Below are 15,215 nucleotides of genomic sequence, written 5' to 3' on the forward strand. Positions count from 1 at the left end.
ACATTTTAAGACATTTGCAGTCAAAAGCAGAACAGACCTTTAGGACAGTAACGACGGGTGCTGATTGTATGAAGATGCCCTGTAGCAATCACCTGATGAACTTGGCCTTTGGGTGGATGTTCCTGATGCGATACTTGGCCAGGGTTTTGTTCATGCAGTTGAAGAGCGCCCCCAGCAAGCCACCCACCACCCCCATCAGGACAAAGAAGGCCAGGTCCACTACTGTCCACAGGTGGCAGTTCTTATCTTCATCTGGACACTGCAGAGCAAACATCAGAACGTCACTGATATGTTTCATCAAGCAATGAATGAAAGGAGAGAAAACAAAAGGTCATGGAGAATTCACCAGGCAAAAAGGCAGGACAGGACATACACTGAAACAATAAGAGCCATCTTAAGAGTTCTCAGTCCTTTCTTGATCTTGAACATAAACAGATTCGAGTAGTCACAGATAAATTGGAGGTGAGAGTTCCAGATGGAGTCCCCCACCCATATCCGGTGTCCATTCCTGAATGGTGGGAACAGGAGGTTGGTGTCAAAAGGAAAGGAGGATGGCAGTGAAGGTGGGTGAGACAGAAGGGGGCCTGGTTATGAAGGGCTTGGTTTGTGATGAGGATTTTGAAATGGATCCATTGTGGGATGGGGAAACAGTAGAAGGTCTTTTAGTAGAGGGACGATGTGGTCCCTGGAGCGGTAGTGAGTGAACATGCAAGCAGCAGAGCTCTGGATGTACTGGAGTCCTACTAAAGAATGTGGATATTAACCACAACGATTATCAAGATCTCAACAGCAGCAAACGAGAGGAATTGGAGGAGGCTGCTGTAATGAGGAAATTAGCGTGGTGTTTGAACAATATTTTTACAATTTGCACAATTGTTATTGTTGTCGAGATGTGTGTAATAAAAGAGTTTTTGACACCAATAATATATTGAATAATTATAATATAAATGTTATAATTTAATAAAACTTAAAGACATACATTTTCACACATATTTGAGCTCAAACAAAGAGACAACCCCAGGGATTAACTATTTACCTTGAACTCTCCAAAGTTGAGCAGACCAGGCAGCTGGAAGGAGCCCCACTTGTTAAAGTTGATCCCAGAGCGGAAGAAGTTGAGGGTGAACGTGGCAGACATTGAGCAGAAGAGCTTGAACAAAAATAGAGGAGAAAACTGAGGTCTACTTAACTAGTGTAGATTAAAGCGACAACACATGTTTTGGTGTTTTGGATGAGGTGACATACCACTTTCCAAGTGAGTGCCTGGTTCCAGAAAGAGGAGCCCTCCTCCAGACTGAAGAGCGTGCCACCTATAGGAGCACCAAATGCAGCAGCTACTCCAGCTGCTGCACCTGCTGACACAAAGTCTCGCTTGTCCCTGAAAATCAGAACACACGACAACATGAGATATGCTTGTTCACACTAGCTGCATATTTTGACTTCGGTAACGCTGTTTGTGTAGTTTGTGTAGTTTGTGTAGCCATACCTGTCACTGCGGAAGTAGGACAAATCGAATTTGATCTTCTTGAAAGTGATGCTCTGAAACTGATGGAGGGGGAAGAAGCTGATGAGCACATTTCTAGCCATATTATGAGTCAAATCCATCAGTGGATGGACCAATTGAAAGTCAATGATTTTACAATGGAAGTGAAGCCCTGCCCACTTCCCTGTCTTTAAGAGGCTGTAGCAGGCTCACTGGAGCAAAGACCCCGATATCATATTGCAGGTTAAACTTGTCGGGAAGAAGGATAAATAATCTCCAAAGCACATTTTTGGCAAGGTTAGAGCTGCCATGGCTACGACCACAGGGTCCCCTTGACTTCTGACCTCTAGTTTTCTGAATGCAAAAATGTTCTATAGATACCCAGCAGCCTCTGCTCTACAGACATGCTCACTTTATGATAATCACATCTTCATGAAGCTTTACAAACTGCAGACTGAGAGCTTTCAGAGGGGTTCGACTTTCCTATTTCACAATAAGGGGGTTTCTGATCTCCAAATACCAAAAGTGTTTTGTAACCCTAATCCCAGCATTTATTATTTTAAGGTTTAAAGGTCCTAATGGAGTGACATTTCCTAATTTGTAACAATTCCTGAGTGGTAATTTGTTTTTATTTGGCACCAAATCCATGTAACAAATGATATTACATTACATTACATTTAGCTGACGCTTTTATCCAAAGCGATTTACAATAAGTACATTCGACCAGGAAGACACAACCTTGAAGAAAACAGAATCATAAAGTACATCAGGTTTCATAGAGCCAAACATTTCAAGTGCCACTCAACTGGCTTTAGATAAGCCAGTCCTTTATTAGTATATAAGTGCTTTGTTAGTAATTCTATCGCTCGAGGTGGAGTCGAAAGAGATGAGTTTTCAGTCTCTCCGGAAGGTGTGCAGGCTTTCTGCTGTCCTGATGTCAATGGGAGCTCATTCCACCATTTTGGAGCCAGGATAGCAAACCCACCAGACCCGGTGGCAGACATACGTCTCTGGGCGGGCATTTGATTTACCAGGGCGGGCCCACCCCGAGACTTACATTTCCCGGGAAATCACGAGATTTGTCAAGGGGGGGGGTTAGGTTGCCATAAGGCTGTTGACGGTCTTATTATAGGCTACATCCATTGGTTGGTAACTTTTGTGGCACATTTGTAACGCTGTGCCAACTTGGGCAAGCACGCAGTCAAACCTGAGCGCACACAGGGTGGAGAGGTGGAGAGAAAGGGAGAGAGAGAGCGAGGCAGAGAGCCTGTGCAGCGGTCTGCTTGCGCACAGAGCAGTTTGTGAGAGAGCCGGCTTGAGAGTCAATTTCTCTTCAAAATAGAATTGATTGCCAGCCTCCCTTGTCCCTGGCTGGCTTGCTAGCTCGCTGGTAACGTAACTGATGTCTTCTAATGTGCCTGCATCTGGCGCTGAGTTGCCATATTCCTTTCGTGAACCACTTCCTGATATCCATTGTTGCAGATAAATATAAATGATAACAGCCAAACTAACCTAGCAAGAGTAAAGTGACAGACTGCTGTGCCGCATCTCACTCAAGACCCCACACTACTCAACCCAGCGAAATACCAGTCTCGGGCGCAGCCTTTCATTCAGAATTTCATAGCAACATAAAAAATTGATATTAAACTAATCTTTCAACATAGTTTAAAACAAAAATAAATATTAGGACAAAGCCCTACAAATAACAACAATAAAAATAATCAGTTGCGGCTCCAGAGTATTTGTGTTGGGTAATCTATGGTAGGGCTAACCCATGCAGTGGTGGGGCTCAAGTCAGCAATTTCCCCACAGGTGAAAGAGTTGACATGCTGAAAGCCCAACCCCTGCAGGGGGGTCAGAGGGGATTCTTCCCCAGGAGATCTTTTGAAATACTAACATAAAATACACATTCTGGTCCTCTCTTGAGAAGAACAATAAATACATCTATTACTACACGACATATTTAAAAAAATGATTGCCATTTTAATTTTTTGTTACTTTGTTCTGAAAGCTGAACCTGCTGCTCCTCACAGAGAGAAGAGGGAAGAGGCTGTGTGAATTACTTTACAGTGTGGATAAGGGTGGATATCCCCCATTGTTCTGTGTGTCGAAATGAAAGACAGCCCACACACCTATCAATCATCAAACCGTGGGGTCTTATTTCGTTACGTGTTGATTTCTATCAACACTTAATGTGGTATCGATAATACAGCAAAAGTATTCTCCGTCGGGACTTCCTGCAACAACACCACGTCGTTCTCGTGATTCTGATTGGCCAGAAGACATTATCAAAGATGTTCTATTGAGAAGACGATCACTACGTGACAAAAGTTTTCAAACCGTTTCTAGTCTCCGGTATTTACTGCTGTCTGTGCAATTTACTCCGCGCGAGTTGGCGGACTTTATTTTGCATACTTTAAAATCATTTTTCATGGTGGGGCTAAGCCATTTCTTGGTATGGCTGTAGCCTACCTCAGTATACCCTGGCGCCGCCACTGAACATAATAATAAAACAATTAAAATGTTGACAAGGAGGAGGGGACCAAGAACAGAGCCCTGAGGGACCCCTGTAGTACCTGAGGAAGGCCGGCCCCCACTATGGCTCCACTGTGAATCATTGGACCCTCTTTCCCCACAAACAGACCTGATTGGACACACACACACACACACACACACACACACACACACACACACACACACACACACACACACACACACACACACACACACACACACACACACACACACACACACACACACACACACACACACACACACACACACACACACACACACACACACACACACACACACACACACACACACACCACACACACACACACACACACACACACACACACACACACACACACACACACACACACACACACACACACACACACACACAATTCCATTACATGTATTTATTAATTGGATCATCACAACAGCACTGCTCATCATTGTGGGAATATGCATTTATTCCTTTTGGAAACTAAGATTTTTGATTTAAGTGAACAAATTGTCAGTAGCAAGCCCCTTCAATATAAATAAATTCAACTTGGACACATTCAGTATGAAAGTCAGACCTTACCTCCAGCCACGCTGAACAGGACTCCAGCAGCTTTGCAGAGGCAAGTTCGCAGCCGGACGACTCCTGGAACCTTCACTCCGTTTAGGTAACTTTTAATTTCTGGGATCCCCGAACCTGCAGCTAAAGGCTGGAAACAGGCAACATACATTTTCTAGGATCACAAACACACTTTGATTTGCATTAAAAACCCTGAATACATTGCATCTTTGTGTGTGTATGTATTGATGCCGGGTCAAGTTTGGGTCAATGCTGAACAAAATACTGGAAAGTGAAGGTTTTATAAAACACGTTCCCAGTGGTCTGTAAGCCGGTCAACACAGAGAGTTTCTCAAACCGTCTAACAGAGTGTTTTAGCTTTATCACAAACATCTGCACAGCAGCATATTTCACAAATGAAGATTAAACCTTAATATCAGACAAATATGAAGATGCTAAACACATGATGCAGCTTCAAAGCAACACAGTTGCTGCAGCCACATGTAAGAAGGAGACTGTGGGAATGATTAATGCACAGGATTAATAAATCACTGCTCTCTCTATGGTATGAATACTTCAGACTATCTACTTTTGTCAAAGGTAAATAGACCGCATTTATAGTGCTTTTTCAGGGACCATTTTCAGTGTCTTGCCAATTGACACTTCAATATGTTGACTACAAGGGAATCAAACCAACAACCCACTCCTTAGCCGCCCTGCTGTTACTGTGTTGGCTAGATGGATTGTTATGATGTGTGTGTGTCGGGAGGTTACGCATCAGGGCTTTATCTCTTGCGAGAATTTTATTTAACAAATATGCTTCTTATTGGAGTCTTGAGGAGAGTTTTCTGAATTACATGTTTTACTACTCACATGACTGCGATGACTTAATATCATAAGACAATGCCTTCTGTTTGAATGTAAAAGCTGCTGTGTGTGAGCAGTCCTACCTCAACGAGGACGAGCACACTGGCGATGAAGACGAAGGTCAGGTTGAAGGCCAGGAGCTCCAGCAGGGACACAGAGAGACAGCCTCTGTCACTGCACTGCTGCAAGGCTGCAGGCTGAGCTCAGGACAACATTCACACATCTCAATGTTTCTGCTTACTGTCAGAACATACTGTAATGAATGATGGCTGTTTGTAGCCTTTATTTAACCAGGTGAAAGCCCCTTGAGATCAAATGATCTCTTTTTCCAGGGTGACCTGCCCGGAAGAGAGAAAAAATGGCTAGTATGCACTATGCACTTTATATGCCTGTCCATACTCCATTCATTATGGATCATAATCATTTTGCACTCATTTGTGAATCAATTTAAGGTTTACAGATTTGTTCCTATTTGTTTGTGTATTTGCTGCTCTGTTTTATAAATGCAATTTGTTATCTTCATAGCATCATGTGATCCGCTAACACGCTTCCCTTTATGCATACTGTCAGAGAATATTTTAATCCGATCTGTTTGTGTCTAGTGATTCTCAGCTTTTCTGAGAATCTGTTATTTCAAAGATATGTTTTTCGTTAAGTCGCCTATGCTCTTGTGTGATAACACTTTGTGATCTCTCCGGCCGTTATTCTACTCTTAATAAATATCAGTGTTTGACATCAGAACTCCTGCTCGTCCTGTGTCTCCTTCATGAGTCGGTGACTCCCAAAGCATTGCTAAACAGAAGTTTCCCCCACACATACTGTGACTGCAGAGCACTGATTGACATGTGTACAGTCTGACCTTACTGCCAGGGGGCAGGAGGAAGGATTTTATAAACGTAATCTATATTATAAGAATCTTATTTATCATTTATTTTATAACTTGGTTATTTTTGTCAAATTGTCAGACGTTAGTATAACCCTTTGGGTAATATTGTGACTTATTTTGCCTAAATGCACATTATTCCACGAACACCATTTCCACGCCCATACCCCTGTGCGGTGGACAGCACGTCACAGAAAGGCTGATCACTGCACACTGCACTCAGCCATTTATCCTACCATTAGAAGAGGCATGCCAAAGGATACAATCCGCAACCAAAGTATATTTGATTTTGGTGAAGAGGCGAACAAAGAAATCCACAAAGAGGCCCACCTGAAGGAGACAGGAAGTGATGATTAGTACGTTGAAATGTGGCTATCAAAGAGATATTCCCGGCCCACCTACCAGACCCACGGTGACTCCGATTGCAAACATCAGCATCCATCGCACTGCTTCATACTTTTTGGCTTTCTATTGGGACATGAAAACATGTTAAAAACATTTGACAAATAAGATATGAATATTAAAATGTAGAAAATATGTTTTAATGATGGATTTAAATTGTATCAACAAAGTTGTTTTTATCACATGACCTAATCCAACAGTAGTGCAGCAGAATGCACATTTTCTTATTTTATGTGTTTGTGCACATTCCATTTTTATTTTCTTCATATCATAGAATTTATGTACATTTTTTTCATACAATTATTATTTCATATTTATGAAATAGATAGAGTAGGCATACTATTCAATTGTTTCTACTACTGCGATACATCTTGTTAAAGCAGCTCTTTCAGATGATCTGTAAAAACACGTAACGGTATGTTCCTGTTCTTAACAAAAAGAGGTCAGTTCAATTAGCTAGATGATTTAGTTCATTATTTAGATAAGCAGTCTAGTTTAAAATAAACTAGTAGTGTCCACAGATCAAATATAAGAAGAAAGTTCACTGATATCAGGCAAGACCAATAATCTCCATTGAGAATCAAAATAGCCCTGGCCCCTAACATGTGTGCAGCATCAGGTTTAGGTTCATTTTAAGTATGGGACAACTTCCACAAATGAAAATGTCTAGAAACACAGCTTTGTTAATACTATAAGCTTTATTATCAGAAGCCCTGGGTGGATCCTTAATGGAAGATGGCACTACATAATGTAACGGAAACTTCTGGAGCAAGGACTTGAAACACAGTGCAACACGGGAGAGCTGGACTTGATGGCAGACAGACAATGATGGTTTATTGGAAGAGATTTGCTGCAGCAACGAGTTGTCGCAGCCCCTGCCTAACCGATTCTGAAGATCTTTCCCCAGTCCCTTGTATTTAGCAAGCTCTGAGAGAATAATCAACATTGGGCATAACAAGACATAACAAGCAAGGCACTATAAGCCTGTCCCTAGCTAAGAATATATGCCAAAGGGGAGATAGCATTCAGATACATTGGACTACCAGATGTCCCTAGCCAGCAAACTATCTTGTGTCAGTTTGAGCTCGACCCTTAACAAGCAACAACAATAACTGCTTCCTCAGAGAGAGAGAGAGAGAGAGAGAGAGAGAGAGAGAGAGAGAGAGAGAGAGAGAGAGAGAGAGAGAGAGAGAGAGAGAGAGAGAGAGAGGTGCCAGCAGGGACCGTGTTGTTAGCATCTGGTTAGCTAGCTGCACTAACGGACATAAGGAGCTGTTGGTTCCACAACAAGCTGGAGGAGAGCTCTCCTCTCAGACTGAGAGACTCAGGTGAGCTAAAGGACTCTCTGAGTGTTTAGATAGTTCACTTTAGTCTAAGTTATCTCAGTGGGTCTCAAACGGTTTGGTCACAAATTATTCAAAAGATTATTTCCGCGGCACACCTTCATATGATCATTATCGTTATAAAAAAAAACAAGAGAATAAAGGAAAAACAGTTATGAAATACTATATAGCAGTAAAACAAGAACACAGTTTAAAAGGGGAGTGATTTGTAAAATATCCATAAAGAAAAAGAACATCTGATTACAGTTGTGTGTGGATGTTGAGAGGTGTATCCATAGATCTCCTAATGTTGCTCTCAAAGTGCACCAGATTGATGTTTTTAACTTCAATATTTAAAAAAAAAATCTTCCCTGGGGAGCATCCCCCCGGACCCCCCTAGAGGAGGTGAGGTCCGCTCGCCACTCGTAAAAAATAGCACTTTACCCCTGCCTATATGCCGTGAGCTGATTATCGAGTGGGCTAAGCCCCAAATGTTTTCAGGTCCAGGCGACGCCCCTGAGAGGAAGGAGGGAACCAGACTTCAGTCTCAGATAACGATCAAACGTTAAATTATTATTTCCTATGAATTAGTGAGCACATAAGTCACTAAGTGAACAACAACATTTTAAATGTGGACATTTGTACACAGGTGAGATTTTGCATTAACTATAACGCTTGCTTAAGTACTGAGAAGGATGTTCATTAGTGACATTTCTTAGTTAAATTATAATGTTGATCGATGTGATGTAGTTTACAATCCAGAAATATATTTTCAACAAAAGTGAGAAAAAAATGGGTTAGTGTTTAGGACAATGGAAAGAACCCAAAAAAGTATGTTTTAGAAATATTTAAGAAATGTTTATCTACTTTAAGCCTTGAGTTTAAATAGATCATAATTAATAAATGTCTAAGGTCTGAATACGTTTGTTGTTGTTGTTGTAGGACCTCAGTTTGAATTGTTTCTGTAGAATATACTATATATTTATCTTTTTGTCAATCAGGGTACAGATAATACATTGTGATACACCAGAGACCATGTAAACAACTTTGACTCATTTTATTATTGCTATTATTTATCCACTCCAGGGATATATTTGCACACCAATGTGTACTGTGGGTCCCTTCTGAGCCAAGTTAATCCAACATCTCTATATAAACGTTGTACAGCAGTGTACGTGAGAGAGAGAGAGAGATTTTCCTGAACACACAATATACATGGATCTGTAAGACTCCACCTGCTGGAAGTGAAGGCTTTGGAGATGTGTCCTCCACTTTGAGCGACAAGTGAACAAAAGACATTGGAAGTGATCTCTCTTACCTTGTTGTCCATTCCCTCGAGAAGCTCCACGTAGGGCTCGTTGATGCAGCGATCATAATCCAAGCTCTGTAAAGCCAAAACGAGAAAAGTCAACCCACACTTGACTCAGACATCTGTACCTGAACACATCCACACTGCTTACTTACCTCATAGTCTTTCCTGGGTAGAATCTCATCCTCTTCATCTTGGAATTCCCCAAGGATCATCTTCAGGAAAACATCAAAATAGGTGTTATTGTTCTCTACAGACACATCCAGCCAAGCAGGGACTGCCAAACCCTGCAGCTAACTACAAGTGTTTAGCTGAATACCATTTCATTCACAACATGAAAACCAGCACATAGTTTACATAGAAAATAATCACAGCGCACCCTAATGTCGAGGAGAACATGGGATATCCAGGATTTATTGACCGATGTCTCTGATCGGTCTCTTAGATTTTGATTTAAAGAAATGTGTATTAACTGTAAACAGGTGTAGCAATATGCAAAACATGTTATCTTCAAAAGGTAATCTTCTGAGTGTGTCAAAAAGTACACTTCTTGGTAGAGCAGGCTCGTCACACGTCTACTTCAATAGCTTCATTTAGAAATTGCCCCTTTTTCACCTACGCAACAGAACAAAAATCAGGCATATCTTGCCTTAAATCGAGAAACGAATCCATGCATTTGTTACTTCAAGGCTGGACTATTGTATTTATTCTCAGGGTGTACCTGAAAAAGTCGCTTCAGCTGATTCAAAATGCTGCGGCTCGTGTACTAACCAGAGTTAGGAAAAGGGACCACATTACTCCTGTTCTGGCTGCCTTACACTGGCTCCCTATAGAACACAGGATAGAATTTAAAATTCTTCTTCTCGCCTACAAAGCCCTTATTGGGCAGGCGCCATCTTACCTTAAAGAACTCATTATACCCTACTGTCCTACCAGGGCATTGCGTTCCAAGAATGCAGGGTTGTTGGTTGTTCCTAGAGTCTCTAAAAGTACAATGGGAGCCAGAGCCTTTTCTTATCAAGCTCCACATTTGTGGAATCAGCTTCCAGTTTGTGTTCGGGTGGCAGACAGCCTATCCGTTTTTAAGAGTGCGCTTAAGACCTTCCTTTTTGATAAAGCTTATAGTTAGGGCTGATTAGATTCAGCCCCTAGTTTTGCTGATATAGGCTTAGTTTGTCGGGGGACACCTTACTTCTTCCGTCTCTCTGTCTATACCTGTGTACTCTCATGTTCCGAATATGTATGCTACTAATCCAACTTTCCCAGAGGTTTTCTTTGGGAGTTTTTCTTGTAAGCTGCAGGGGTTTTAGGACAGAGGATGTCATATTCTGTACAAGCCCCCTGAGACAATTGTAAAGTGAATAATATTGCATACCTGCCAACCCTACCGATTTGGGCGGTAGTCTACCGCTTTTTACATGTTTCTACCGCCTACCGATTTAGCTGGCTTTCCCTACCGATTTCAATCTTCCCAAATTATAAAAAATAAAAATGCCCCTTTGCTGCACCATAGACAATGGACTCGACTTTGGCTCCTATCCAATGAAATTGGATTTGCTCATCACGTGATTAGTGTTCGGTCTTGGCACCCCAGTGTTGTTTATTCAGATCAGAGATGTTCAACAATACACACAGCTACAGGTTTTGATATGGAAATTCCGCGATAATAGAACTCCCGAGAAGAAGCCCACCAAGCGGCAGGACAATGTGTTTAAAGCCAAGTGGACAGCAGATCACGAGTTTATCAAGGTATCGCGGAGAGGAGAGAAGCACACAAAGGTCTTTTGGCAGGGAAGATAAACATCTTCAAAAGATTCACCTACTGCAACTGGAAACCAGACCCTGAACTTCTCAAGAAAGCCAAGTCTGCTACATACCAAGCACTAAAGTGACTGAACATTGTATGACCAATTTTTGTGAAAAATACAAAAAGTGATGAAATATATTAAATACATGGTTTGTACATGTAATTACTGGGGTTACATTTCTTCTGATTACCTAATCTGAGCATGCACATTTTCCACGCCCAAACATACCTCTTTTGGATTTGGAAAGGTTGGCATGTATGATATTGTGCAATACAAATAAACTTTGATTGATTGATTGACCCACAATATAAACTGTCATTTAAAAGCAGATTTGGGGGGAAAAATATCAAGCAAAAAGCATGTAGTTTATTTTTTATATTACCTAGTATTCACAAGTGGATGTAATGCTTCATGGGCTTGATAGGAACGTCTACCCTACGATTTTTAAAAGAGACACAGATACATTATTGCACTGCTTTAAACAGTTTCGTATCTCTACCGGTGTCTGTAAATCGATTAGAAATCATGTTTGCACCATATGTTTATGTGTTTTAAGGCTGCTCATTGGTTTTTCCGTGCTTATGTGACTTTGTGTGTTTTCTTTTAGTGCCATCAACCTGCCAGGGACTACGAAAGAAAGTTAGCGTCAATGCAGGGCCGGTTTTTGGCAAGTTTTTAGGGCGCCAGATCTGTGGAGGCGCTGAGCTGGCAGCTCTGGGAGGGAAAAAAACATTTTTGCCCGTTGGTGCTCATCCTAATTTTCGGCCCTGATGTAACAACATTAATAATTAAGTAAATGTAACACCCTTTTCACCCCGGTTACACGTTTCATATGCCCTGTACGATGGGCGCTGTAAGTGATGAAAGTGGGGGATGTTGGCTTATCTGGCGCCCGCAGCTCACAGCCAAAGTGCGAGCGTGGGAGCGAGCGAGGGAGAGAGAGAGAGAGGGTGCACCGGTACCGGTGCTGTTGTTATTAGCATCTGGTGCTAGCTGCGCTAACGGATATAAGAAGAAGATGTTTCTACAACAAGGGTGGAGGCTGAGAGGCTCAGTGAGGAAAAGTTATGTCAGTGGGTCTCAAACGTTTTGATCACAATTTATGTAAACAAATATTTCCAAGGCACTCCTTTATAATTATTGCAATAAACAGGTTTGAAATCATTCCAATGTGTACTATAGTACAGTAAACCAAAAATATTGTTTAAAACTGGAGAGATACAAAAATATGCATAAATAAATGTTAAAGAAGGTAAAATAAGATATGATTGAACAACAAAAATAAAATAAGTTACATTTATTTGTTATTGGCTACGGTAGGTTATTGGTTATGTTCACATGCTTATTTGATTATTAAAATGTAAACCGATCTTTTTCATATGGGTGTTTAGAGTTGTACCCCCTAGATAGTCTCTAGTAATTGTGTGCTCAAAGTGCACCAGATTGAAGCATTTTACTTTAAAACATCAAATTGGCTAGAACAGGTGTTAGAGTATAACTTGAGTTATGACAACTGGCGTCATTCTATTATTTTATTTAGATAGATGTATCGGGGGCGTGTACATTGAGGACCCATTGTTGACTTACAGGAAATAAACATATCGATCGCCTCGTTTGTCGTTTACGTTCATCTTTTGCTATATCTGCCCTCCTAAGATCACTTTGATGCACATTCAGTACTCGTATGTGAGGTTGTGGGTGAGAGGTCGATATCGTGACGCTTACTGGGAGGTATCGAACATTACAAAGTAGGTGACTGTGTGGATGCCTGTTCAAAACATTGCAAACTTGAATAAATAATTTAAATTATATATTTGTGTCCGACTTTCATTTGTACATCGTTCTTAATGTGATGTATAGTAGTTTTGATAGCTGTCCATACCTTCAGACAGCCTAAAAGTAAAACACAAGTTGTTTACTCGCAGCCCGAACGCTCATCGAGATGACTGGATCATCTATGACAAACTGTGATCTGCTCTGATTGTTTGTAGCCTTTATTTAACCAGGTGAAAGCCCCTTCTCTTTTTCAAGGGTGACCTGCATGGGTGATCAATTGTGATATAAGTGCTGTGAATATTCTCCAGCGAGCAAGTTTTTTTAATTAAATACCTGTATCCCTCTCATCACAACAAGACTCTACATTGTGCAGGAAAAACAAATTACATACATCAAAATAACCTTGATGCATAGCTTGGAATGAAACAAACAAACTATCTTCCGTGGCTAATATAATATATTATATTATATATAATATAATATATATATGTATATATATATAAACCACAGAAAAGTAAGTCCAGCGGGGCACAAGTTGAATCCATATAATACGGTAGTTCTATTATGCCTTTAAGCCTATACGTTTAACCCATAAGAACCCGGACCCATTTCTACTTTTGGGGAAATTAAGGGGAACGTTATTTAGACTAAATAGATCACCTAACACATTTCTGACAAATAACCCCCCCACCCCCTAGTGTCACATATCTGACATTGAGCTTTAATGGTACAGTAACTCTTATTTATAACTTAATTAATGAGGATGATTTTTTGGTTTACATTTGTTTGAAGATACTTTTAATTGAAGAATAAAGAATGTATTAACTAAATATAATGTAATCAGCTAAATTAACTGAGCAAATCATAATAATATTTCTAATTGTGCATATGTCACTCTGGGTTTACTGTGAATGTTTAGGGTTAATGTCCCGATGTGACATCAGTGTCACAGCGATGTTTGTCTCATTTGTTTCATATCAATTTGATCAAGAAATGTTTCCACAACAGGTTCAATGTAATCAGAATCGGAATACCTTTATTCGTTCCACAGAGGGGGAATTCACATTTGTTACAGCGGAAAAGAGCCACAGACAGCTTAATGTTTAACAAAGGACATGTCATGTAAGCATTTTTATTTGTAAATGGCTTGAATGTTACCTTTAGCACAAAAAAAAAACGATGTACAAATGCTAACGTATTATATGGATTCAACTTGTGCCCCGCAGGACTTACTTTTCTGTGGTTTACCGTTACTGTGACATGCAGTATTAGCCATGGAAGATAGTTTGTTTGTTTCATTCCAAGCTATGCATCAGGGTTATTTTCATGTATGTAATTTGTTTCCCTGCACAATGTAGAGTCTTGTTGTGATGAGAGGGATACAGGTATTTAATTAAAAAGGAGAATAGCTACAGAACTTATATCACAATTGAATCGGAGCAGATCACAGTTTGTCATAGATGATCCAGTCATCTCGATGAGCGCTCGGGCTGTGAGTAAACAACTTGTGTTTTACTTTTAGGCTGTCTGAAGGTATGGACAGCTATCAAAGCTACTATACATCACATAAAGAACAATGTACAAATGAAAGTCGGACACAAATATGTAATTTAAATGATTTATTGAAGTGTGCAATGTTTTGAACAGGCATCCACACAGTCACCTATTTTGTAATGTTCGATACCTCCCTGTAAGCCTCACGATATCGACCTCTCACCCACAACCTCACATACGAGTACTGAATGTGCATCAAAGTGATCCTATCGGGGCAGATATAGCAAAAGATTAACGTAAACTACAAACGAGGCGATCGACATGTTTATTTCCTGGAAGTCAACAATGGGTCCTCAATGTACACGCCCCCGATACATCTATCTAAATAAAATAATAGAATGACGCCAGTTGTTATAACTCAAGTTATACTCTAACACCGGCCCTGCGTCTATGGATACATCTGACACATTTACATCATGGACTCAAGTGCTCATGTTGATTCATGTGCATTGTCCCTTCCTAAATGCATATACATTATTGCGACGGTGTCGGTTTTGCATTGTGAATGGGTTTTATGGTAAAAGATGTAAGACACCAGAACACAACAGTGTCGGAAACCAGAACAGTGCACTGAGAAGAACCCACGTGATATTCCGACGGAAAATATCTAATTATAAATTAATCAAGAGACCACCTTTTGAAATAATTCATATTTTTGCCTTACCAGTTCCTCTGGTGTCCGAGTCTCTCCTTCGCTGCAGCAACATCGGCAACAAAAACAGTTTCCACAACACGCCATCTTCG

General features: G+C 40.7%; 1 protein-coding gene across 1 annotated transcript in view; it reads right to left on the reverse strand.

The window, feature by feature from the left end:
• The window catches only part of clcn6 (chloride channel 6), a 34,831-nt gene extending 19,616 nt beyond the window's left edge, over window positions 1-15,215 (reverse strand). The window contains exons 1-12 of the mRNA XM_034087596.2: window positions 15,136-15,215; window positions 9,489-9,548; window positions 9,343-9,408; window positions 6,703-6,768; window positions 6,564-6,630; window positions 5,501-5,607; window positions 4,575-4,701; window positions 4,060-4,127; window positions 1,487-1,545; window positions 1,246-1,378; window positions 1,037-1,150; window positions 93-259 (exon numbers count right to left, since the gene is read on the reverse strand). Coding sequence (XP_033943487.1) covers window positions 93-259; window positions 1,037-1,150; window positions 1,246-1,378; window positions 1,487-1,545; window positions 4,060-4,127; window positions 4,575-4,701; window positions 5,501-5,607; window positions 6,564-6,630; window positions 6,703-6,768; window positions 9,343-9,408; window positions 9,489-9,548; window positions 15,136-15,210 — 1,109 coding nt within the window. The 5' untranslated portion in view covers window positions 15,211-15,215. The remainder of the gene's footprint in view (window positions 1-92; window positions 260-1,036; window positions 1,151-1,245; window positions 1,379-1,486; window positions 1,546-4,059; window positions 4,128-4,574; window positions 4,702-5,500; window positions 5,608-6,563; window positions 6,631-6,702; window positions 6,769-9,342; window positions 9,409-9,488; window positions 9,549-15,135) is intronic.

This window comes from Pseudochaenichthys georgianus, chromosome 7 (assembly GCF_902827115.2).
Source record: "Pseudochaenichthys georgianus chromosome 7, fPseGeo1.2, whole genome shotgun sequence".
Classification (NCBI taxonomy): Eukaryota; Metazoa; Chordata; class Actinopteri; order Perciformes; family Channichthyidae; genus Pseudochaenichthys; species Pseudochaenichthys georgianus.